The 25,477-nt window shown below is 38.5% G+C and overlaps 1 protein-coding gene across 6 annotated transcripts in view; it reads right to left on the reverse strand.

Moving 5' to 3' along the window:
* Positions 1 to 22: 22 nt before the first annotated feature.
* tacc1 (transforming acidic coiled-coil containing protein 1) overlaps positions 23 to 25,477 on the reverse strand; it is a 90,229-nt gene continuing 64,774 nt past the window's right edge. For 5 of the 6 annotated variants that reach the window (XM_062961365.1, XM_062961366.1, XM_062961368.1 and 2 more), the window contains 9 exons: positions 23,426 to 23,639; positions 16,379 to 16,428; positions 14,519 to 14,644; positions 13,990 to 14,066; positions 11,759 to 11,802; positions 9,743 to 9,903; positions 8,638 to 8,744; positions 6,251 to 6,371; positions 23 to 4,597 (listed from right to left, as the gene is read on the reverse strand). In XM_062961365.1, the coding sequence (XP_062817435.1) occupies positions 4,529 to 4,597; positions 6,251 to 6,371; positions 8,638 to 8,744; positions 9,743 to 9,903; positions 11,759 to 11,802; positions 13,990 to 14,066; positions 14,519 to 14,644; positions 16,379 to 16,428; positions 23,426 to 23,639 (969 nt within the window). In that variant the 3' untranslated portion in view covers positions 23 to 4,528. The remainder of the gene's footprint in view (positions 4,598 to 6,250; positions 6,372 to 8,637; positions 8,745 to 9,742; positions 9,904 to 11,758; positions 11,803 to 13,989; positions 14,067 to 14,518; positions 14,645 to 16,378; positions 16,429 to 23,425; positions 23,640 to 25,477) is intronic. The other variant, XM_062961367.1, reaches the window with a different exon arrangement.

A 25,477-nucleotide genomic window follows, 5' to 3' on the forward strand; every position in this document is an offset into this window, starting at 1 on the left:
GAGAAAAAAACAACACCCCAGCTGGAAACACATTATTTTTATTCAGGCAATGGGACATGGAAAAAAATATATTAGTAATCATTATAGCAATCTTATTTGTGGGAGTATAACTCTTACAAATTTTGACCTGACATAGAAAAGGGAAATTGTCATACATATCAAATGCGTAAAGGTTGGAGGTTACTTGTCGGATGGCACGGGAAAATAAAAAATACAGTCATGTCAAGGTGAAATGTTTTCGGGGGTGTTTACCGTAATCCAAATGGATCTGGGTTTCTTGTCTGGATCCAGTCATTGCATGATAGAACCACTGAGCCAGGTATGTTTGGCTGACATTATGTTTATTAAGTTAAATCTGGGCTTTAAACCCACTGTAAATAGGGCAGCCAATGGTCCTTTTTCCAAGTGCCTTGCAAAGATTATAGATAGGCAAAAGCAACAGAAAATAAGGACGGACCGACCTGGAAAGTGTGCCGTTTGGCCATGAATTCTACAGACTGAAACCACACACGCACACATACCACACCCACTATATAGAACTATAACCATTATATATAGACATTATATATATTTATATATTTGTATACTCAATATCTGCACGAACTATAATAACCATAATTATAGTTAAGAATGTCATTCCTTAGGAATCTTCTGCCACATTTCAGCAGCAGGCGCAAGAGGCACACAAAAATAAAGAGAGAATTTGGCACAACTGTATGGGAATGCAATCTCCAGATACACAGCAAAGGAAATCCGGAATATGGACGGTATTTGGATCACAGAACTCAAGAAAGGAGGATAGAGTCAAAATACCTAGGCTTGGCAACTTTTGGGTGCATTGGAACGTAAGCCAGTAAAAGGGATAATGGGAGTTATAGTCCAACACATCTGGAGGGTGTTGTGGTTCCTGAAGGGCGGCTCAGCTGCGGTGATGTGCCAAAAAGCATTGCTTCAATGAATCCTGGACCAATCTGACAGTGAAGTATATTTTGCCATCAGTCCAGATTCAATAGCTATTGCCAAAATCTGCAGCAATGCCAGCCCGATTTCTGAAAGCCAGCTTTCGGCTTTTATACATGGTAGAACTTGGATCGGTTATGTTTGGACTATAAATTGCAAGACAATCTGCTGTTACAAGGATTATAATCCTCCAAAATATTTTCCTAATATCTAGAACTAAAACAGGCAACTTGCAGTAGCCCAATGAAATGTGTGTCATAACTGGAAGTCATTTCCACTAAAAAAATTAAGTTTTGGATAAACTTCAACTGAAAGAGAGCAAAAAAGGGCTAAATGCACTTCTGGATGTGATGGTTTCGTTTTGGGGAGGCTTTTATTTGAATGCAATGGCTTCCGAAGCATCTTTTGAAAGAAACATTGGGGAGTGCCTATAGACCACTCTTAAGGTTATTCCCATTTAATTGAAAGAACTGGTTTTTATGGTATGAATCTGCCAGAGAAGGAGAAAGATCTACCCTGTCCCCTTCCATTGCCAACCTATTTCCAGACGGATTCAGTTGAAGACGGCACTCAAAATAGCCAGCACTTTTCATGCCGTTCCGGATGAACGGGATACAGAAAAGGTGCCCAAAACTTGGCAGAAAATCCTCAACACATTGAGGACTTTTTCCCAATTACTGGCAAGGAATGGGTCTTGCAAATGTTAATTTTTCTAACTCCCAGCACCTCCTAGTCAGCAGGTTTTCTCAATTTTGGGAACAAATAATCCAAAGGAGTAACACCTACAAATTCTGGCAAGGAGTGGCATAACAAGGGAAGAGAAGCAAAGCATTTGGCAGAGGCATTTAACCCCAGGCATATTAATATATTTGCTTAGAAACCGAGCTTGCTGTTTCACCTCGGAAGGAAAGGTGTTTATATTGTTGATCTGATGAGGAGACACATCAAGGCATGCACCTGGAAGTCATGGCGTGGGTACGATGGAAGACCTGGCTGGAAAAGTAAGCTTGTTGAACTATGCAGGCGAAAAGTTTGCTTGGAAAAGAAACAAACCACACGTAGTTGAGGCTCTCCAGACTCCAGATTGTAAAGCGGAGTGCGTATCAAGTTTACTATAGGCAGAATAGCAGCACATAACCCTCCCATTACAAACACAACCAAAAGGAGCACAGACCTATGGCTTTAGAGTCTCTGTTTCACTTGTGAATCTGCAGACTCAGGATATATATATATATAAAACAGACCTGGACCCAGTCAAAGAATGCAAAAACTAAATATAAAAGGCCTAGAGATGTTGTAAGAATTCCACAACCCCTTGATGCTTGAGAAATCAAAGTGCGCCAGTGATTCATCAGTGGATCCACACATTAGGAAAAGGACTTTTAGGACTGATGTGAGAAGGGAAAAAGACACCTCACTAAAGCGCATAACAGCCCTACATCTCTTATCTTTATACAACCACTGCAGTATTTAATACGGAAAGGAACCAGATGACCGCTTTCGCGGAACCTACTTGTGGGACGGATTTCTTTAGGTTTGAAACTTTCCAGGAAGTCAAGGAAGACGGAAAGTTGCTGAGGACGGGAGAAGTTTATATTCCTTATTCCACCAGCGAGTTTCCAAAGAGGTGAGAGCAGCAGCATAAACTGTGTCAGGAGGGAGATACATTTTTTCGTGCACGTTAATATCTAAAGATTATTATCTTGGAAGGCCCTACATTTTGGGAAGTGTGCACCCTCCTTGTGCCGTGGCAATAAAGTGCATTAACTGAGAAGCAAACTCTAGGAGGGTGAACGTGCTAACCCATCACTGAAAGAGCCTTGAAGCCTATGCAATTTATTATGGCACTGTCATAATAGGAGAAGGCGCTTCACATTCTCAACCACAGAAGACACAAAATCTGACTTCACGGTGCCACAAAACAGCCATATATGTTTGCAAGGAAAGAGACAGGCATTTCCTTTCGACATTGCCAACCATGGGCCCTATTCCACGATACAATGATTCAATTTCCACTGCTATGTCTCCATCCTGGGATTTGTAGTTTAAAATTCCCTGCCAGTTCTAAACTACAAATTCCATATGATGCCTCCATGGAAGTCAATGTGGAGCCATAGCACTGTAATGGTGCAATATGTTAAGGAGGTAAACAAGGGTTGTGTCTGTTAAATCACAGTAATATTGTGCATATATAGCCAACAAAATATTAATACACAGCAGTGTAGTATTTCTAAAATAGATATTACAGGATTAAATTCTTACAAAATGTGTACATATAGCAAAACAGTTTGAGTTTAATTCACTCTACTGCTTAAAGCATATAGTGCAGGGATAAGCTTTTACTCACATATGTACAAGTAAAATAATAATATTATCATTTATTTATCATTCTGTGTGTATGGGTGCCTTTTGGCACATCTATTGTTTTTTGTCTGTTGATATTTATGTAGGAACGAGAATTCAACAAGAATATAGAGTCTCTGAAACCTAATTGTCCTTAAAAAAAAAAAACCTGAAGAAGGGCTTGACCCGAAACAAAGAAAACAAACCCGGGACTCTGTCGTGCATCCTTTAAGGACACAACAAACATTTATAATATCAGAGACTTCTCTCATTTCTACTTACCAACCTCCTCTTCATATGCAGGAAAGCAAAAGAAGACAACTACTTGCAGCATACTGCGCAACTATAATATTGTTATAGAAAGACGCAAAAGAATGAATTGAACTCTAACCATTTTGTTACTTGTACATATATGAGTAAAAGCTTATCTCTGCACTATATGCTTTAAGCAGTAGAGTGAATTAAACTCAAACTGATTTGCTATATGTACACACTTTGTGAGAATTTAATCCTGTAATATCTATTTTAGAAATACTACACTGCTGTGTATTAATATTTGTTGGATATATATGCACAATATTACTGTGATTTAACAGACACAACCCTTGTTTACCTCCTTTATACTATATAGATATCTGTAACTTTTTGCAATATGTTAAGGCCCATATCTACTGCCGAGTTCTTCTAGGATCCAATACACTTTCGTGGGGAATTTTTATGTGCAATCTACTATTTGTGCTGGCCACATCTTCTTGTGCCCTAGATACACCTTAGTCCAAAATCCACGTATCTCTTTAATGTGTGACCGTCTTCCGGACTCCAAACTGCGAATATTGCGAATAATGGCTCATTTTTCACGTAACCAACAGTTGTCGGAGGCACCTATGCAAAGACTCAATACCGTTGTTGAGCAAGTTTCCTCATTTTTCTGCGGCAGATACAGTAACAATGCTGAGACACAGCCCTTCTTAATACCTCTTGGGACCATAAAGTCAGGACTACCAAATAAATGCAAATAAAAATGGGATGAATTGGCACCAGGACAAAACCGGAGACCAAGGACAAGGCAGAACCTGGGTCTGTGGACACGGAAGAGGCATGTGCTTTTCTCTCTGCTGGGGCGAAGGAAGGAGAGATTCTTTGTGGAAAAAAATAAGGCAAGGCGCTTGCTTGGAAGTGCGGACAGACAACGGGAAGCAATGGCGCTCCGGGTGGTGGAGACAAATCAGTCAGCCTTTCCCAGCTTGGCAATCAGCTCGTCGCAGATTTTCGTCAGCTCTTCTATTTCCTGATTCTGAAAAAGGAGAAGAAAGAGCAGTGCTTTCAAAAAGGGGCCTGCCCCAGTTCCTGTGTCATCACAGCCAATGGGAACTTAAATTAAACATGTACAGGCCACCCCCGAGTTATAAACATCCAACTTACAAGTGATTTATAGTTAAGAACGGAGCTCAGACAACAGGAAGTGAGAGAAAAATCTACCCCTAGAAAGGGAAATCCACTTCTGGAAGAGTTATTACGAGGGTTATCCAGAAAGTAGATTACGTTTTGGAATTAAAAATGAACAAAGTATAGGAGGAAACATTTACCATATGCAGTTGAAAGCCAGACCCAAATACCACCTCTCAACATAGTCGCCATTCAAATCTAGGCACTTATCATAGCGATGAATGAGCTTAGCAACTTCTTCCCCACAAAACTCTGCCGCTTGCATCCTCAACGCAGCGTTTTGCGTTATGATTTGTTGTTTTATTTATATTTTGTTATATTGTATTGTTCTGGGCATGGCCCCATGTAAGCCGCCCCGGGTCCCCGTTGGGGAGATGGTGGCGGGGTATAAATAAAGTTATTATTATTATTATTATTATTATTATTATTTATTTTGGCGACGATGCGCAGCTGTGGGGAGGGGTGACTGGCTGGTTGATCCTGTATTTTTGTTTTAATTGATATATTGTATTACTGTTTTATCTTTTTATAGTGTGATTTGTATTATGTTGCCTATGTTTTGTCCTATGTTGTTTGGGCCTCTGCCCCATGTAAGCCACCCCGAGTCCCCTCGGGGAGATGGTGGCGGGGTATAAATAAAGTTTTATTATATTATTATTATTATTATTATTATTTGAGGACACAAGCAGCAGAATTTTGTGGGGAAGGAGTTGCCAAGCTCATTCATTATGATAAATGCCTAGATTTGAATGGCGACTATGTTGAGAACCAAAAGGTCCCAGGTTCAAATCCCGGGAGCGGAATGAGCGCCCCTGTTAGCCCCAGCTCCTGCCAACCTAGCAGTTCTAAAACATGCAAATGTGAGTAGATCAATAGGTACTGCTCAGGCGGGAAGGTAACGGTGCTCCATGTAGTCATGCCGGCCACATGACCTTGGAGGTGTCTATGGACAACGCTGGCTCTTTGGCTTAGAAACTGAGATGAGCACCAACCCCCAGAGTTGGTAACGACTGGACTTCACGTCAGGGGAAACCTTTACCTTTATGTTGAGAAGTGGTATTTGGGCGTGACCTTCAAAATGTTTTTTCCTATACTTTGTTCATTTTTAATTCCAAAACATAATCTACTTTCTGGATAACCTTCGTATTATGGGGGGAAAGGGTCTCCGGTGAAGCTGTATCTCCAATTCTTGTTTCCACAACAAGTCAAATTTTCCAAAATTCGTTTCTCACAGGGACAGCAAAACAAACACTACAGGGGTGTTAACCCTTCCCTATGCTACCCAAAGCATGTGTGCATATTCCTATCTATCTATCTATCTATCTATCTATCTATCTATCTATCTATCTATCTAGTGACCTTGTCATAGCTTGAAAACTCAAAGCAACCCAGTGATTCCAGCCATGAAAGCCTTCAACAACACGTATGAATGTACTGTTTTGCATGGCACAACCATCATGGAAATGGAACTTCAGTATAAAGGAATCAGGTAGATTTTCACCTTTTGCTGGAGGGCTCTCTCTAATGATTCCACCTTCATCTGTTCTTTCCGGAGTCCGGCATGGAGCGCTGCACTCTCAGCTTTGGCCTTGTTGCGCACCTGAGCAATTTCTTCATTGGCTCTGCATTGAGAGAGCAAGAGAAAAAGGCAGGTAATAAAAAAGTTTACAGTACAGTAGAGTCTCACTTATCCAACAATCTGTATTATCCAATGCAGTCTTACTCCTGCCCGGATCCACAGCCGTTTCTCTCGGCGGCAACACACAATGGGCCAACACACCCAACAACAACACAAGTGCTGTCACACTCCCAAACAAGTGGCAGACTTGTTGTCAAACATGATGTTTTGGTGCTTAATTTGTAAAATCATAATTTGACGTTTAATAGGCTTTTCCTTAGTCCTTCCTTATTATCCAACATTTTCGCTTATCCAGCGTTCTGCTGGCCCGTTTACATTGGATAAGCGAGACTCTGCTGTATTATTTTTCTCTATTATTGTTGCTACTATTACATTTATTTTACTCTATTTTTATTACTAATACATTTATTATTTCACTCTGATTTTCTTATTGTTATTATTGCATTTATTATTTTACTCTATTTATTATTACATGTATTATTATCCTGTATTTATTATTATTATTATTATTATTATTATTATTATTATTATTATTACATGCATTATTTTACTCTATTATTATTAAAAGGATACATAAGCATATTTACATTGAAAAAGATGAGAATAATGACTCTACTGTATTTCCAAATGGCCCAAGAGACTTGACATGATTTGCTACATTATAAGAAATGCAACTGCTTTGCAGGAGACAACATTCCACCACCTTGGAGTTGAAAAATTTCATATATTGAATGAGGAAGACCTGAAGTTGAATCCTGTATATTATACTGTAATATAGTCCTAACTGGATTTGCTGCAATCAGAACATCAATTCTATATATTGTGTATACTCGAGTATAAGCCAACCCGAATATAAGCTGAGGCACCTAATTTTACCACAAAAAAACTGGGAAAACATTGACTCCAATATAAGCCGAGGGTGGGTAAATTTCAGAAATAAATAAATTTCAGTTTTTTGTGGTAAAGTTTTGTGGTAAAATTAGGTGCCTTGGCTTATATTCGGGTTGGCTTATACTCGAGTATATACAGTACAGTAGAGTCTCACTCATCCAAGCTAAACGGGCCAGCAGAAGCTTGGATAAGTGAATATGTTGGATAATAAGGAGAGATTAAGGAAAAGCCTATTAAACATTAAATTAGGTTATGATTTTACAAATTAAGCACCAAACATACAACAAATTTGACAGAAAAAGTAGTTCAATACACAGTATTGCTATGTAGTAATTACTGTATTTATGAATTTAGCACCAAAATATCATGATATACTGAAAACATTGACTACAAAAATGGCTTGGATAATCCAGAAGGTTGGATAAGCGAGTGTTGGATAAGTGAGACTCTACTGTAAATGTAATAATACCAATAATAATAGAGAAAAATAATAAATGTACCATATATTCTCAATTATAAGCTGACTCAAATATAAGCCAACCAGGACCCTCACCCAAGTATAAGCCGAGGGGGGCTTTTTCAGTCTTAAAAAGAGGGCTGAAAAACTAGGCTTATACACGAGTATATACAGTATATAAAAAATGTATAGAACCTAACACCTAAAAATCACAGCCTTTGCCTCTAGTCTGTTGCAAAAGATGGAACTGGGGAGAAACCAGCCTTGTTTCCCTTGGAAAAAGGCAACAGACAATGACCAGTCTTTCTATTATTCTCCGAATGCCTAAAGCAGTGATGGCCAACCTATGACACGCGTGTCAGCACTGACACGTCTAGCCATTTTTCCTGACACGCTGCCGCATGCAGATTGATTGGATGACTAATGTCTTTTGTGGCCAAATTTGGTGTGATTTGGTCCAGTGGTTTTGTTGTTTACTCCATGGGAATTATGCACATTACATTTTATATATATATATATATATATATATATATATGATATCATTCTATTATTATTCTATTATGATTGTAGTATATTATTATACTATTACTATTATATTATTATTATATTATTCATTATTCATGACTACATTGAAACTAGAATAGAGAGAAATCAGCGTGGAAACTGCAAGAGGTACCATAGATTGTTGTACATAGAAATAATGGTAGTAAATAGGTTTCGATTTATTAAATACAGTTATATATTAAAATTATATATTTTTGTTATTTAAACTATATATATTGTGAAATTATGTTTTTTCTCTCTCGAAGTGACACACCACCCAAGTCATGCTAGGTTTTTTGGTGAATTTTGACACACCAAATGCAAAAGGTTGCCCATCATTGGCCTAAAGGTTTCTTACTTGTCTAATTTCTCTTCGGCATGGATTTTCAAAGCCTGGTACCGCTGTTCCTCTTGCTTGACCCGGTTGAGATAATCCTGGGCACACTTCTTCAAGGCTTCTTCATTCTAGAAGACAGATGTCGAAAGAAAACAGCCATTTAATCCTAATGAAAGGGGGGAAAGTATCAACCGGCAGGGTGCTGGGATGAAAGCTGCTCCTGAACCAGTTCTAGAAAAGCAGTCAATCAGGTATCAATCTCCGGACCCAGTACTAATTTCAAAATATGCCTTCCCTAGGCATTTCCTAGGTCCTCCAGGGCAACTCTATAGTAATCACCACTGGAAGCCTAGCACAGAATTGCCTGGAGGGCCTAAGAAAAGTCCTAAAGATGACATTCTCTTGACTACAGACCAATTTCAATTTTAGAGCATTGAGAGAAAAGAAAAGGTTGTCTTCATCTGGGACCAGACCTAGACCAGGTCCTAAAGCGGTCACCCCAGACGAAAAGTAAGGCAGGAATGCTCATCCCTGCAATATATATCAATCTATCTATATCTATATCAATAATAATAATAATAATAATAATAATAATAATAATAATAATACTCTGGCAGAAACCAGTACAGGTGGTCCTGGTGGTGATGGGCACATTGGGTGCCGTGCCAAAAGATCTCAGCCGGCATTTGGAAACAATAGACATTGACAAAATTACGATCTGCCAACTGCAAAAGGTCACCCTACTGGGATCTGCGCGCATCATCCGAAAATACATCACACAGTCCTAGACTTGGGAAGTGTTCGACTTGTGATTTTGTGATACGAAATCCAGCATATCTATCTTGTTTGCTATGTCAAAATATAATAATAATAATAATAATAATAATATAATTTTATTTTTGTACCCAACATGGTTAACGTTGTCTGTGGGGAACTGACCTACGTTGTTGGGAGCTGCAGTCCACCCACATCCTTATGCATGTTCTAATGGGTACATTCATTAAAAATTAAAGGAAAGACTGACTTTTGATAATAAATAGCCTCACAAATCACCTAACCTGGGCATCACTGGGTTATTAAGCTAGTAGGGAACAAAGGACAAAAGGCCTTTTAAACAGTCAGAGACCTTCTTGAAACCTTCCAGGACCCCTTTCAGGTTCTCATATCTCCTAAACAGGTCGGACAAGGACCTCTCCACCGAATTCAGGTCGGAAAGCGCCTGCTCCTTTTCCATGGTGAGTTGCTGGAGACTCTTCTGGGATGCCATGTTTGTCCGCTGCTCATCCTCTGCGGATTCAAAAGCAAAAAAAGGGAAAGATACGATTTGGCTGAAATAGGGAGCATGCCCACAACTGGCCTTTAGTAGCACCAAAGGATCTTCTTATCTGCTTGGAAATTCTGACTATTATTACTACTACTGCTACTACTACTACTATTATTATTATTATTTTATTTTCCAACTGTCGTACTGGAACAACAATGATTGTTTAGTTTAACTTTAACAGTTTTTGGCAGTTCTTTGTTAGAGCATTTCCAATGTCAGCTGCTTCTAACCTAGCAATTTTATTCGAAGCGTTTAATGCCAGTGCTAATGCTTTTTGCTTTTGCTTTTTGGTGTGTTTATTTGCCAAGTACTTTTGCATTTTTATATCGCCATTTATTCAGATTTATTATTTTTCTTTTTTTATGTAAATATAGTAGAGTCTCACTTATCCAACGTAAACGGGCCGGCAGAACGTTGGATAAGCGAATATGTTGGATAATAAGGAGGGTTTAAGAAAAAGCCTATTAAACATCAAATTAGATTATGATTTTACAAATTAAGCACCAAAACATCGTGTTATACAACAAATTTGACAGAAAAAGTAGTTCAATACGCAGTAATGCTAGGTAGTAATTACTGTATTTACGAATTTAGCACCAAAATATCACGATGTATTGAAAACATTGACTACAGAAATGCGTTGGATAATCCAGAACGTTGGATAAGCGAGTGTTGGATAAGTGAGACTCTACTGTATGGACACTTTAGCTTTGTTTTTGGGTTTTTTCCTCTCCCTCCCTTTTTTAATCTCAGTTTTCCTACTTTCTATACAATCAAATATTCTCACTCTTTCAATGTTAATTTACTCTGTCTTATAAGGTAAAACTTCAATAAAGAAAAATAAAAAAAGGATCTTTTTATCTGTCCAGCTCTGATTATGGAAAAACTTGGTGTTAAAAATCCAAGACGGATTATGGAGATCCTTAAAAGGTTTCAAACCACCCATAAAGCTTAAATGAGACTGTTCTCAACTTCCACTCTGGATACTTTGCCCAACTCTTCTCCATCAACCAAAGCTATTTTCTAAGCATTTTAAAAGCAATTACAAGCATCCAGAAACTTCTATTTTAAAGCACGGTACTTAGTGCATTTGCTTCAGCCATTGGAACTAAATATTACCCGTATATACTCGAATATAAGCCGACCCGAATATAAGCCAAGGCACCTAATTTTACCGCAAAAACTGTGAAAACGTATTGACTCGAGTATAAGACGAGGGTGGAAAATACAGCAGCTACGGGTCAAATTCAAAAATAAAAATAGATATTAATAAAATTACATTATTTGAGACACCAGTATATTAAATGTTTTTGAATATTTATATAAAACTGTAATTTAAGATAATAATAATAAGACTTTAATAAGATAAGACTGTCCAACTCTGATTACCTATTCAAAAATGAAAATAGGTATTAATAAAATTACATTATTTGAGGCATCAGAATATTAAATGTTTTTGAATATTTATATAAAACTGTAATTTAAGATAATAATAAGACTTTAATAAGGTAAGACTGTCCAACTCTGATTACCTATATACTCAAGTATAAGCCGACCTGAATATAAGCCGGCCAGGACCCTCGCTCGATTATAAGCCCCAAAAAAGGGCTGAAAAACTAGGCTTATAATCAAGTATATATGGTACATATTTGCTGGGATCAGGAGCCCAGGGGGAAAAATATTATTTACATTTTATTTATTATTGTTGCTGTTTACATAATGTTTACACTTTCTTTATAATTATTTACATTACTATTATAAACCCACAATGTACCGAATTGCAGTTTTTTAGCGTCTTCTACATAAGGACAAGCTTACCAATCATTTGGGCAATGGTCTTCTCATATTCAGCCACAATCTTCCTAGAATGAAATAGAAACAGGGGGAGAAAGTACATATTATTATTATTATTTCCTTCTATTAAATGCCTGCCAATGTGTTTGAAGGAGGCCGCATTTGCAATAGGAAACCTATATCCACAAAAAACATGATATGCATGCTTTCATTTATCTCTGATTTCACTTAGGATCTTTTCTCAATATTTTATTGTTAATCAACTGAAAATAGTAGGGTCACTATAATCTGCAGTTTTATGTATCTACTAGCTTGGGTAATCAGCGTTACCTGGGTTATTTGAAAAAGTCAATATTTTAATTGTACAAAATGCATATGGTTGGGGGTGAACTACAACTCACATCATGTCAGGTTAACCCCAAGAAACTCCATCAGTACTTAAAGTTTGTTATGTTGGACAAGTTTGCTCTGCATCATGGGTGGGGTTCTGTGTGCTCTCTGGCTGTAGGGTAAACTACAACTCCCACTATGGTGAGTCAGTCCCCTCAAAACCCTACAGTAGGTTGAGTTAAACATGTTTCTGTGTGCCAAGTTTGGTCCAGGTCCATCATTGGTGGAGGTCATAGTTTCCCTGGTTGTGGGTGAACTACAACTCCCAGAAAAGGAAGATCAGTTCCCCCCAAACCCCTCCAGTAATCAAATTTCGGCATATCGGATTTGTGTGCCAAGTTTGGTCCAGATCCATCAGTGTTTGGACTCATAGTGCGCCCTGGATGTAGGTGAACTACAACTCCCCCAAATCAAGGTGAATTTCCCCCAAAGACCTCCAGTATTTTTTTTCTGGTCATGGGGGCTCTGTGTGCCAAGTTTGGTACAATTCCATCTTTGCTCATTGATTGCAGGTGAGCTATACACAATAACTCCAAATTGTATGCTAATGCTTTTATGTTAAGCAGCTTTGAGTCTCCTTCAGGAGAGATAAAGCAGGGAATAATAATAATAATCATCATCATCATCATCATCATCTGCCTAGAAGATCAGGGGCCAAAGGACTCTTACAAGTAAAACAAGCAGTCAAAGAAGAAGAACATGCCCTGGCAGAATATGGAAAGCAAAGTGAAGAACCTGCTTTGATTGAAGTCAAAAATCAGAAACCCCTCAAAGCACAGCAGACAAAGAATCAGTACAAGAAAACCACACTACAAACTAGAGCTGACAGCTGGCACAACAAAACATTGCATGGAAAGTTCCTTGACAAAATTGAAGGAAAAGCTGAAGTCAAAAATCAGAAACTCCTCAAAGCACAGCAGACAAAAAACCAGTACAAGAAAACCGCACTACGAAGTAGAGCTGACAGCTGGCACAACAAAACATTGCATGGAAAGTCCCTTGACAAAATTGAAGGAAAAGCTGATAAGGAGAAGACCTGGCTCTGGCTCACAAATGGGACCCTGAAGAAGGAGACAGAAGACCTGATCCTTGCAGCCCAGGAGCAAGACATCAGGACAAAGGCCATTCAGGCCAAGATCGAAAAATCAGCTGATGACCCAAAATGCAGACTGTGCAAGGAAACTGACGAAACCATTGATCATCTCCTCAGCTGCTGTAAGAAAATCGCACAGACAGACTACAAACAGAGGCACAACTATGTGGCCCAAATGATTCATTGGAACTTATGCCTCAAGTACCACTTCCCAGCAGCAAAGAACTGGTGGGATCACAAACCTGCAAAAGTATTGGAGAATGAGCACGCAAAGATACTGTGGGACTTCCGAATCCAGACTGACAAAGTTCTGGAACACAACACACCAGACATCACAGTTGTGGAAAAGAAAAAGGTTTGGATCATTGATGTTGCCATCCCAGGTGACAGTCGCATTGACGAAAAACAACAGGAAAAACTCAGGACCTCAAGATTGAACTTCAAAGACTCTGGCAGAAACCAGTGCAGGTGGTCCCGGTGGTGATGGGCACACTGGGTGCCATGCCAAAAGATCTCAGCTGGCATTTGGAAACAATAGACATTGACAAAATTACGATCTGCCAACTGCAAAAGGCCACCCTACTGGGATCTGTAGGCATCGTCCGAAAATACATCACACAGTCCTAAACACTTGGGAAGTGTTCGACTTGTGATTTTATGATACGAAATCCAGCATATCTATCTTGTTTGCTGTGCCATACAATAATAATAATAATAATAATAATAATAATAATAATAATAATAATAATAATAATAATAATAGTCTGGCTACCTCATTTCCAGCACTTCTTGCCGGCTTCCTTCGTACTTCTGCTTCCACTCATTGGCTTCGATTTCTTTAGAGATGATCTAGAAGACATGGAAAGAAACCGTGTATTTTATTAACACGTATTTATTCATTAGGATATTTCAGTTCTTCCCTATCAATGCCATGCATCAATGCAAATAAACTAGAACAATTCAACCATTTAGGATTGTCAAGAGAGGAAAAGAATGTGGGTGCCTTAGTGAACTATAAAGCCCAGGATTCAACAGAGGTGATAATCCCACTCTCTTCTGCTTTGATCAGACTTCACTTGGAGCAATCTTGACGGTAAAAACTGTTTGGCAGTGATATATTCTGCCTCAAGGATTAATGGAGGTTTTAAAGCAGAGGCTGGATGGCCATCTCTCAGGAGGGTTTTGATGGGAGAAGGGTGATGGAATGGATGGCCTTCAGAGGTCTCTTCCAACTTTGGGAACCTGTGGTTCTATGATGTTGAATAGAGTCATGAGTCCCAATGGGCCAGCCAACCTCTTACCTCTTCTCTGATCAGAGTCAAAACGGCAGTTTTATCGGATTCGCTGAGGCAAATGGCATCCAAGGGGCTTTCGGCATCTCCTCTCGTGCCAGAGGTCTTTTCCAAAGCACTCAACTCAGCATTGCCCTGTTAGAGGGGGAAATAGCGGGTCAAAATAGCATTATAGATAGATCGCCCATCCCCATCATAATCATAATTATATTCCTCAACCTTTTTGTATTGGTCGCACTTCTCCTGGTTACTTGACATTAGCTCAGGGCTCCTTTCATCCCAAATTGACCTCAAACGAATCTGTGGCACTTTATCTATGTTTCTGAGTTCGCAACTTATAATGTGCACTTTGCTAATCTATCATTACAACCTCACTGTTTTTAATTCTATGTTTTTAGTAAGTGTATTTCATTTTTCTAGTCAGTGTTTAAATATGGTGTATGTTATTGTTTATTGATGTATTGTACACTGTTATTGTTTTGTATCTGATATTTCTGTGAGCTGTCCCAAGTCCCTTCCGGGGGAGATGGTGGCGGGATACAAATAAACTTGTTGTTGTTGTTGTTGTTGTTGTTGTTGTTATTACGACACAGCAAACAAGATAGATATGCTGGATTTCATATCACAAAATCACAGTTGAACACTTCCCAAGTGTCTAGGACTGTATGATGTATTTTCGGATGATGCGTGCAGATCCCAGTAGGGTGGCCTTTTGCAGTTGGCAGATCGTAATTTTGTCAATGTCTATTGTTTCCAAATGTTGGCTGAGATCTTTTGGCATGGCACCCAATGTGCCGATCACCACTGGGACCACCTGCACTGGTTTCTGCCAGAGTCTTTGAAGTTTAATAGTTGTTGTTGTTGTTGTTGTTGTTGTTGTTGTTGTTGTTGTTGTTGTTATTATTATTATTATTATTATTATTATTATTATTATTATTATTATTATTATATTTAGCCCTCTTTAAGCCATAAACCGAAAACATAGGAGTGCTGTACTCTTTTGCTCCTGTCTGGCAGCAAATGCTATTTTATTTAATTATCCCTTTAATGTTTTTTGATGTAATAACTGATCGACTTTAGTGTGCATGCCTTCAAATGTAATGTTGGTTCCCGCGTTTCCCAAACTCTGATCTTCCAAGTATTTTGGGCAAATCATTTGTCAAAACAGCTGAGGATTTGAGAGCTGAAATCCAAAACATGAGGAAGACTGGAGTTTGGGAACCACAGCTCTACTGGAATAAAGGCAAGATATTAAGCAACTCCATAATTCACCCACCTTTGGGACTATACCAGGCATGGGCAAACTTCAGCCGTCCAAGTGTTTTGGACTTCAGCTGCCACAAATCCTAACAGCCTACCTGCTGATAGGGTTGGTGGGAGTTGAAGTCCAAAATACCTGGAGGGCCAAAGTTTATCCATGCCTGGACTATACCAACTCTCTCTATATAAATGTTCATGCATAATTAGGACCAGGTTACCAACAAAACTACTGGACCAAATGCCACCAAATTTGGCCACAACAAACCAACACATCCAAGGTATTCCTTCACTAAAAAAACAGTTTACCAGGCAGTTCAACTATTTCAGCTCTCATTAACAAACTTTTAATTACAGTTCAGCAAGCAAGTAGTTAGTCATTGCAGGCCTTAATATTTTCAAATGGTGTCTCCAAAATTTAACTCTCATTCCTTCCATGCATTCAACTCATTCATACTCATACATAATATATTTCACAACATTATATATTTCATGGCATATAACATATATTAAATACCACCACTTCTTCATGCCTTTTTTTTTCAAAACCAGGAGACTACGCCACAGCAACACGTGGCCGTGCACTGGTAATATTTCCATCAATCAACTTACCACTATATTGTTTTTCTCTGCCAGACAACAGGATGGGTCCTTCTCGAAACCTAAAATGAAGAGACACAAGTGGATGATGGACTCATACAGTTGAAGACTCAGGGGAAATGTTACTGGATTAAATGTGGAACGATCTTGGTCCTGATTTGAGCCTCCACTGGGGTCTCCCGCTTATTAAAATTATAAGATGTCACAAATATACTTCAACAAGGTGCCATTCTATCCCCAGTGCTCTTTAATATTTACATGAAACCGTTGGGAGAGATCATCCGGAGGCATGGGAAGCAGTATGCTCATGACACCCAAATATATTTCCAAATGTCATCCCAAGGAGATGGGATGGTCAGGAGTGCTTACTGGAGCCATCACTCCAAATGTCATCCCAGGGAGATGCGATGGTCAGGAGTGCTTACTGGAGCCATCACTCCAAACGTCATCCCAGGGAGATGTGATGGTCAGGAGTGCTTACTGGATCCATCACTCCAAATGTCATCCCAGGGAGATGTGATGGTCAGGAGTGCTTACTGGATCCATCACTCCAAACATAATCCCAGGGAGATGGGATGGTCAGGAGTGCTTACTGGATCCATCACTCCAAATGTCATCCCAGGGAGATGTGATGGTCAGGAGTGCTTACTGGATCCATCACTCCAAATGTCATCCCAGGGAGATGGGATGGTCAGGAGTGCTTACTGGATCCATCACTCCAAATATAATCCCAGGGAGATGGGATGGTCAGGAGTGCTTACTGGATCCATCACTCCAAATGTCATCCCAGGGAGATGGGATGGTCAGGAGTGCTTACTGGATCCATCACTCCAAATATAATCCCAGGGAGATGGGATGGTCAGGAGTGCTTACTGGATCCATCACTCCAAATGTCATCCCAAGGAGATGTGATGGTCAGGAGTGCTTACTGGATCCATCACTCCAAATGTCATCCCAAGGAGATGTGATGGTCAGGAGTGCTTACTGGATCCATCACTCCAAATGTCATCCCAGGGAGATGGGATGGTTAGGAGTGCTTACTATCTGCTTTGGCTGATCCGCCAGCTGCGCCCCTTCCTAGACCTGAAGAACCTAAAGATGGTGCATGTGTTGGTGACCTCAAGGCTGGACTTCGGCAATGCGCTTTACATTGGGCTACCTTTGTACCAAGTTTGGAAATTCCAGCTGGTTCAAAATACAGCAGCCAGATTGGTTACGGGAACATCTAGGAGTGAGGATATCACACCTATCCTAACGTCACTCCACTGGCTGCCAATTAGTTTCTGAAAAAAGTTCAAATGTTGGTTTTGACCTACATGGTTTGGGTTCAGGTTAAGTACAGGAGTTCCAGAAGGTTATTCCACAGTTGTGGAGTGGCTGATGAGAATATCCTCTGGGTGACGGTGGCCAGTTGGGTCACCATCACCACCCCAAACACTGAGGTCTTTTGTGAGTGGTTACTCCAAAGAGCCAAAACCCAACTAGCCACCGTCACCCAGAGGATCTTCTCATCGGCAGCCCCATGACTGTGGAATAACCTGCCGGAAGCCCGACAGCTAAAAGAGCTGTTGAAATTTTAAAATCATTTAAAGACTGATCCCTTATGGCATACCTACCCACACAGTCTTTAAGCATGAATTTTAAATGTGTGGCCTTCGTTTAATCTCTGTTTTGTGCATTTTAATATGTATTTTATAGCTATGTTTTTTGGTGTGTAGCATTTATAGAGGTAGTGGAGCCCCCGGTAGTGTAGTGGGTTAAAGCCTTGTGACTTGAGGGTTGGGTTGCTGACCTGAAGGCTTCCAGGTTCGAATCCAACCTGGGGAGAGTGCGGATGAGCTCCCTCTATCAGCTCCAGCTCCATGCGGGTAAATGAGAGAAGCCTCCCACAAGGATGGTAAAAACATCAAAACATCTGGGTGTCCCCTGGGCAACATCCTTGCAGACAGCCAAAAAATACAGCAGCCAGATTGGTTACGGGAACATCTAGGAGTGAGGATATCACACCTATCCTAACGTCACTCCACTGGCTGCCAATTAGTTTCTGAAAAAAGTTCAAATGTTGGTTTTGACCTACAAGGTTTGGGTTCAGGTTAAGTACAGGAGTTCCAGAAGGTTATTCCACAGTTGTGAGGCGGCCGATAAGAATTACACCAGAAGCGACTTGAACTTTCTCAAGTCACTCCTGACATGAAAAAATAGAAGTAGTGTAGTATTTGGTGTGTATTATTTATAAAGTGGTGTCAAACTACATTAATTCTCCAATGTAGATGCACCTTATGGGGATTCGAAACCAAGTTTCTCCCAACAGAGTGCTAGTGTCTCCCCAAACAACAACTTCTAGCATTCCATAGCATTGAACCATGGCACCGTTCAAGAGTGATCAAAATACATTAATTCCACAGTGTAGAAGCACCTTTGCGGACCTTGAGATTCCAAGGGAGAACATATTAATTAAATCTTCAAACTTAAATCCATGAACATGGAGGGCTGCATGTATATTTCAAACCCAAATAATTAATAAGTGTAGGGAAAGACATACAAGCAACCAGATGCTAATGCCAAGACATTCTTGTCTGCATGTCCTGCCTTGTTCCCATTCATTTCCATAATTTATTCCTAGGTCTCAGCGTGAAAACTGTTGAGAGCGATGGGAAAGGGGAAATTCCACTTGCATTCCAGGCAACCAAATACCGTATATACTCGAATATAAGCCGACCCAAATATAAGCCGAGGCATCTAATTTTACCACAAAAAAACTGGGAAATCATCGACTCCAGTATAAGCCGAGGGTGGGAAATTTCAGAAATAAAAATAGTTACCAAAAAATTATATTAATTGAGCCATCAGTAGGTTAAATGTTTTTGAATATTTACATCAAGCTCAAATTTAAGATAAGACTGTCCAACTCTGATTAAATCATTATTCTAAGATTCTTCAATGTAAATGTGCTTATGTATCCTTTTAATAATAATAATAGAGTAAAATAATACATGTAATAATAATAATAAATACAGGAAAATAGTACATGTAATGATAACTAAAGTAAAATAATAAATGTAATATTAATAAGATCAGAGTGAAATAATAAATGTAGAGTCTCACTTATCCAAGCTAAACAGGCCAGCAAAAGCTTGGATAAGCGAATATGTTGGATAATAAGGAGGGATTAAGGAAAAGCATATTAAACATCAAATTAGGTTATGATTTTAGAAATTAAGCACCAAAACATCCTGTTATACAACAAATTTGACAGAAAAAGTAGTTCAATATGCAGTAATGTTATGTTGTAATTACTGTATTTACGAATTTAGCACCAAAATATCACGATATATTGAAAACATTGACTACAATAATGGCTTGGATAATCCAGAAGCTTTGATAAGCGAGGCTTGGATAAGTGAGACTCTACTGTATTATTAATAATAATAAAAATAGAGTAAAATAAATGTAATAGTAGCAACAATAATAGAGTACAATAATAAATGTAATAATAACAGAGTAAAATAATAAATGTAATAATACCAATAATAATAGAGAAAAATAATAAATGTATCATATATTCTCGAGTATAAGCTGACCCAAATATAAGCCAACCAGGATCCTCACCCGATTATAAGCCAAGGGGGGCTTTTTTCGTCCTAAAAAGGGGGCTGAAAACTAGGCTTATACTCGAGTATATACAGTACTTTCTGGATACAATTTGAAATACATTGTTTTGGAAAATGTCTCCATAGGTTAAACAAAATAAGTGCAATCCCTACAAGCGGGGGATACATTCCCGGACTTCACATGATAAGGGCAAACCCTTTTGAAATAAAGGACTTATGGCCAATAAATAACATAAAGTTGCATTGGAGGGCTTAGAAAATGCCTAAAGGACATATTTTGCAGAACTTGGATAAAGGAAACTGTGGATAAAGTGGATCATACCATATTAAAAAAGACGCTCTTAAGAGAGAACGTTATCTTTTCTTTTTTTGTCAACTTCCCAACAGATTCAAGAGAACTATATTTTGCAAGAGGAGAGGAAAAAATTATCTCTGCTCCATCTTTGCAGGAGATGCAATATTTACATTTGCTGTTCAATAACAGCTGTCTGGTCGGGCTTCAGAATGATAGGAATGCAAGCCTAGGACTGAAATGCTGTATCTTTTTCTATTCTTATCTCTTGGGCAAACAAATACCATCTCCTGTTGCAAGCAAAGAAAGATTGGGGAATTTGCCTTGGAATCTTGGCAGTCAGAATGTATTCTCCTGCAATCCTTTTTTTTTTGTCTGCTAATAGCAGTTTCGCAACTGCCTCCTGCCAGGAAACTCTTCTTTGCTCAATACAAATGCACTTATTTATTGGATTTATATCCTGCTTTTCTCCCAGAATGGATTCTGGGAGATATTCTAAGATATTCATCTTGGTTTGTGTAGGGCAAGGGAGGCAAATACAGCCGGTCCAAAATTGAGTTTCATCTCAGGACCTTCTGTGGACCATCTTACCCAACGTTTGGTCAGATGTTTGGAGTTTTCCAGAATTATTTTCCTTCTTGTGGTTGTAAAATTGGGTTGGTAGAGTATATAAATAAAGGTAAAAAAGTAAACATTTTCCCCTGACATTAAGTCTAGCTGTGTCTGACTCTGGAGGTTGGTGCTCATCTCCATTTCTAAGCCGAAAAGCCAGTATTGTCCATAGACACCTCCAAGGTCGTGTGGCTGGTGTGACTACATGAAGCACCTTTACCTTCCCGCCAAAGTGGTACCTATTGATCTACTAACATTTGCATGTTTTCAAACTGCTAGATTGGCAGAAGCTGGGGCTAACAACAGGAGCTCACCCCATCCCATGGATTCGAACCACCAACCTTTCAGTCAGTAAATTCTCCAGCTTAGCAGTTTAACCAGCTGTGCCACCGCGGCTCCAGATAAATTAGCAGTATCCAAACCAAAAGACTCAAAATAATATCCTTACTATCTCTCCTTAATTTAGTCAATGGGAAAATAAAACCCGATGGCCTGGAGTTTCAAGAACACTGGGGTAAAGTCTAATCGTTATTGGCCTTATCCAACCTTGCAGCATATAATGGGATTTATAGTCCTCCTTATCTAGATGGTGCTATGTCTATTTTGATATGTCTAGTTTCACCAGGTCTATATAAATTGTATGTTATATTTTATAAAGAGCACCATATTAGACCATTTTTCTTCTATGTTTTAAAGAAAACCTGAAGCTGAGCCAACAATACAGATATTCAAAAACATTGCCGCTTACCAGATAAAGGATTAACCGAAACTGGAATAAACCCGGGAACCAGTAGTAAACGGCTTACTTCAGCTCACAGCTAGCTAATCTAAAACAACATCTGTATTTGATCATTTTGCCTGACTGGGGAACTGTAAATGGCTCTTATTGACCTACAGCCAGCTATTTAGAATTGGCATCTAGCAACATCTGTTCCCCTATTTGGAAGCTTATCTCTGACAAACGGAATTTATTGTCAACAAACTGAAGCTACTGCTAATTGACTGCAAGTACAACCTGAGGAGTCCTAAAGAACTGCTCCAGTACTACAGAAACTTTGATTTGTTTTGACTCCACGCCAGGTTTGAGTCAATTGAATTGTTTGCTGATTTATTTAGTTTCACTACATATTATCACATACCATTTTGAAGAGGTTGAATGTACACATACTGTGTTGTTAACAAAATTCAGCTGAAGACTTGTAGATATTGTTCTATACTGAAAACTGCTCTTTGTAGCATTTAAAGCTGTATGGTTGCAGTCTATAAATCTTTATACTCTGTAAGTTACTACTGTGTGTCACTACAGCTGACTGAATTTGATCATCAGTTGTATCACTATTGTTAACATTATTATATTTATGATGCTCTAATATACATATTGTGTTTCATGGTTTGAACCTTTAGCGTGGTTACATATTTTTCACTAGCTGTGCCCGGCCACGCGTTGATGTGGCAAAGCATGGTGGTATGGGAAATAAAGTATTGAGGAATTGGTGGTAGTTAAGGTAAAGGGTAAAGGTGCCAGCCTGTTTATGTTGGATAAGTGAGACTCTACTGTATATTTATAATCTTATATTATCTGCTTAGAACTGGATTATATGAGGCCCCTTCTACACAGCTGTATAAAATGCACACTGAAGTGGATTACATGGCAGTGTGGAGTCAAGATAATGCAGTTCAAAGCAGATAATATAAGATTATAAATGGGTTATATAGCTGTGTGGAAGGGCCTGGAATCTACACTGCCATATAATCCAGTTCAAATCTGATAATCTGTATTTTATAGGTAGTGTGGAAGAGGCCTAAGTGAGGCTTAACTCTGCTTGTCCCCTGGGCTCAGTGGGTTGCTAGGAGACCAAGTGGGCGGAGCTTAGCCTTCTAACTGGCAGCAATTGGATAAAAACAATTATTCCTTTCCCTCTAATTAGGACTTTATTTTTCTTTTCTTTTTGTTGTATCAACCCAGAGGCGTGGATGAGGGGTTGTGCTGTCAATTTTCGAGGTTGTGGGGTGTTTAGTTTTGTTGTTTTGTCCGCTGCTATGATTCCATCACTCTTCTATATATATAAAAGGGTAATGGAATCACGGCACCGGACAAAACAACTAAACTAAACGCCCCACAACCTGGAAAATTGACAGCACAACCTCTCATCCACGCCTCTACGTTCATACAACAAAAAGAAAAGAAAAATAAAGTCCTAGCCACAGCAACGCGTGGCCGGGCACAGCTAGTTTTTATATATATATATATATATATATATATATATATATATATATATATATATAAAGATATATTCCTATATTACTGAACCAGTGAATCCATCCTAGGCTCTGAAAGGATGGAGCTATCCAAGGTGCTGAATCAATATAGGTACCTTGGAGAGCTCTTTGAAATCACAGGCTAAAACTTGATGTGGATTCATTGCCCTAGTGATATGGTACCCACTGGAAGGGTGATTAGCTCAACCTATAGTTTTAAGATAACGAAGAGAAACAAAGTAATATATGAGGAAGATAGAAAAAGGGAGAGAGATGCTTCCATACCTTCTCCTGGGGATGAAAACGTATGATTTATGGTAGACACGGGAACATTGGCACATTCAAAGTACTCCAGGTCTTCCTCGGGCTCACCTTTGGCCTCTGATTCAGCCGGTTTTTGGGTGGAGGACGTCGAAGCCAGTTTCTCTTCGTCCGTGGCATGTCCATCCCGACTGGAAAGGTCTGGGATTTTGGAAATGAAGGAGGCCTCTTCATCATCCTGCAAGACAATAGCAAGGAGGTGGGTAAAAACAGGGAAAAGCACATCGCCATAGCCTTGGTTAAACACTTCCATGGTATTCAGAAGGAACCTGTGTCACAGCTATCGAACTGGGGTTCCAAACATTCAACCACTTCTCTGGAAACTGCACCCTTCGTTCAAGGAGAAAACCCAAAACAAACTGTCTTTTAGCAAAGAAAGATTTATATGAAAATATATACAAACAACAAAGTAATTCCAGACATGAAACAATCAGGGCCAGCTAACACCTCCCAACAAAGAATTCCCCTCAGACAGGAAGCAGCTAAGCTTCGAAGCTGCAAGGCTATTCAATGCTTATCAAGGTGGCCAATTGCAACATTTACACTTGCCTCAATCAGACAAGTAATTTCTCCCACCCTGGACATTCCATAAACAAACCCCACTTGTCTAGTTTCCAACAGACCTCACAACCTCTGAGGATGCCTGCCATACATGTGAGGGGAAACATCAGGAGAGAATGCTTCTGGAACATTGCCATACAGCCCAGAAAACTCACAGCATTTAAATTCCCGTATATACTCGAGTATAATAACAAGATCAGAGTGAAATAATAAATGTATTAATAATAATCATCATAATAATAACTCATGACCATTCATCATTCACTGCACCCTCGCAGTGATGTTGACCAGTTACATCTGCCTAGAACAGGGGTCCCCAAACTAAGGCCCGGGGGCCGGATGCGGCCCTCCGAGGTCATTTACCTGGCCCCCGCCCTCAGTTTTATAATATAATATATTGTATATACATATAATATTGATAATAATATTATAATGTAATACAATATAACACTAATAATAATACCATATAGTAATATTAATTATATAGTCTATACTACATATAATATTACTAATAATATTACAGTATAGTAGTATAGTTCAATATAGTAATATATAATGCTAATACAATATAACACTAATAATACCATATAATAATATTAATTATATACTCTATATTACATATAATATTACTAATAATATTACAGTATAGTGGTATAGTTCAATATAGTAATATATAATGCTAATACTGTGCTATGCTAATAATATAATATATTGTATGTACATATAATATTGATAATAATATTATAATGTAATACAATATAACACTAATAATAATACCATATAATAATATTAATTATATATTCTATATTACATATAATATTATTAATAATATTACAGTATAGTGGTATAGTTCAATATAGTAATATATAATGCTAATACTGTGCTATGCTAATAATATAATATATTGTATGTACATATAATATTGATAATAATATTATAATGTAATACAATATAACACTAATAATAATACCATATAATAATATTAATTATATATTCTATATTACATATAATGTTACTAATAATATTACAGTATAGTGGTATAGTTCAATATAGTAATATATAATGCTAATATTGTGCTATGCTAATAATATAATATATTGTATGTACATATAATTTGTAAGCCACTCTGAGTCCCCTTCGGGGTGAGGAGGGTGTGATACAAATGTAGTAAATAAATGCAGTAAATAAATAATAAATAAATTTTAGACTTAGGCTCACCCAAAGTCTGAAATGACTTGAAGGCACACAACAACAACAACCCTAATTAACTTGACGATCTCATTGGCCAGAAGCAGGACCACACTTCCCATTGAAATCCTGATAAATATATGTTGGTTAAAATTGTTTTTATTTTTAAATATTGTATTGTTCTTTCGTTGTTGTTGTTGTTGTTGTTTTTGCACTACAAATAAGACAAATGCAGTATGCATCGGAATTTGTTTGTATTTTTTTCAA

This window comes from Anolis carolinensis, unplaced genomic scaffold (assembly GCF_035594765.1).
Source record: "Anolis carolinensis isolate JA03-04 unplaced genomic scaffold, rAnoCar3.1.pri scaffold_8, whole genome shotgun sequence".
Lineage (NCBI taxonomy): Eukaryota > Metazoa > Chordata > Lepidosauria > Squamata > Dactyloidae > Anolis > Anolis carolinensis.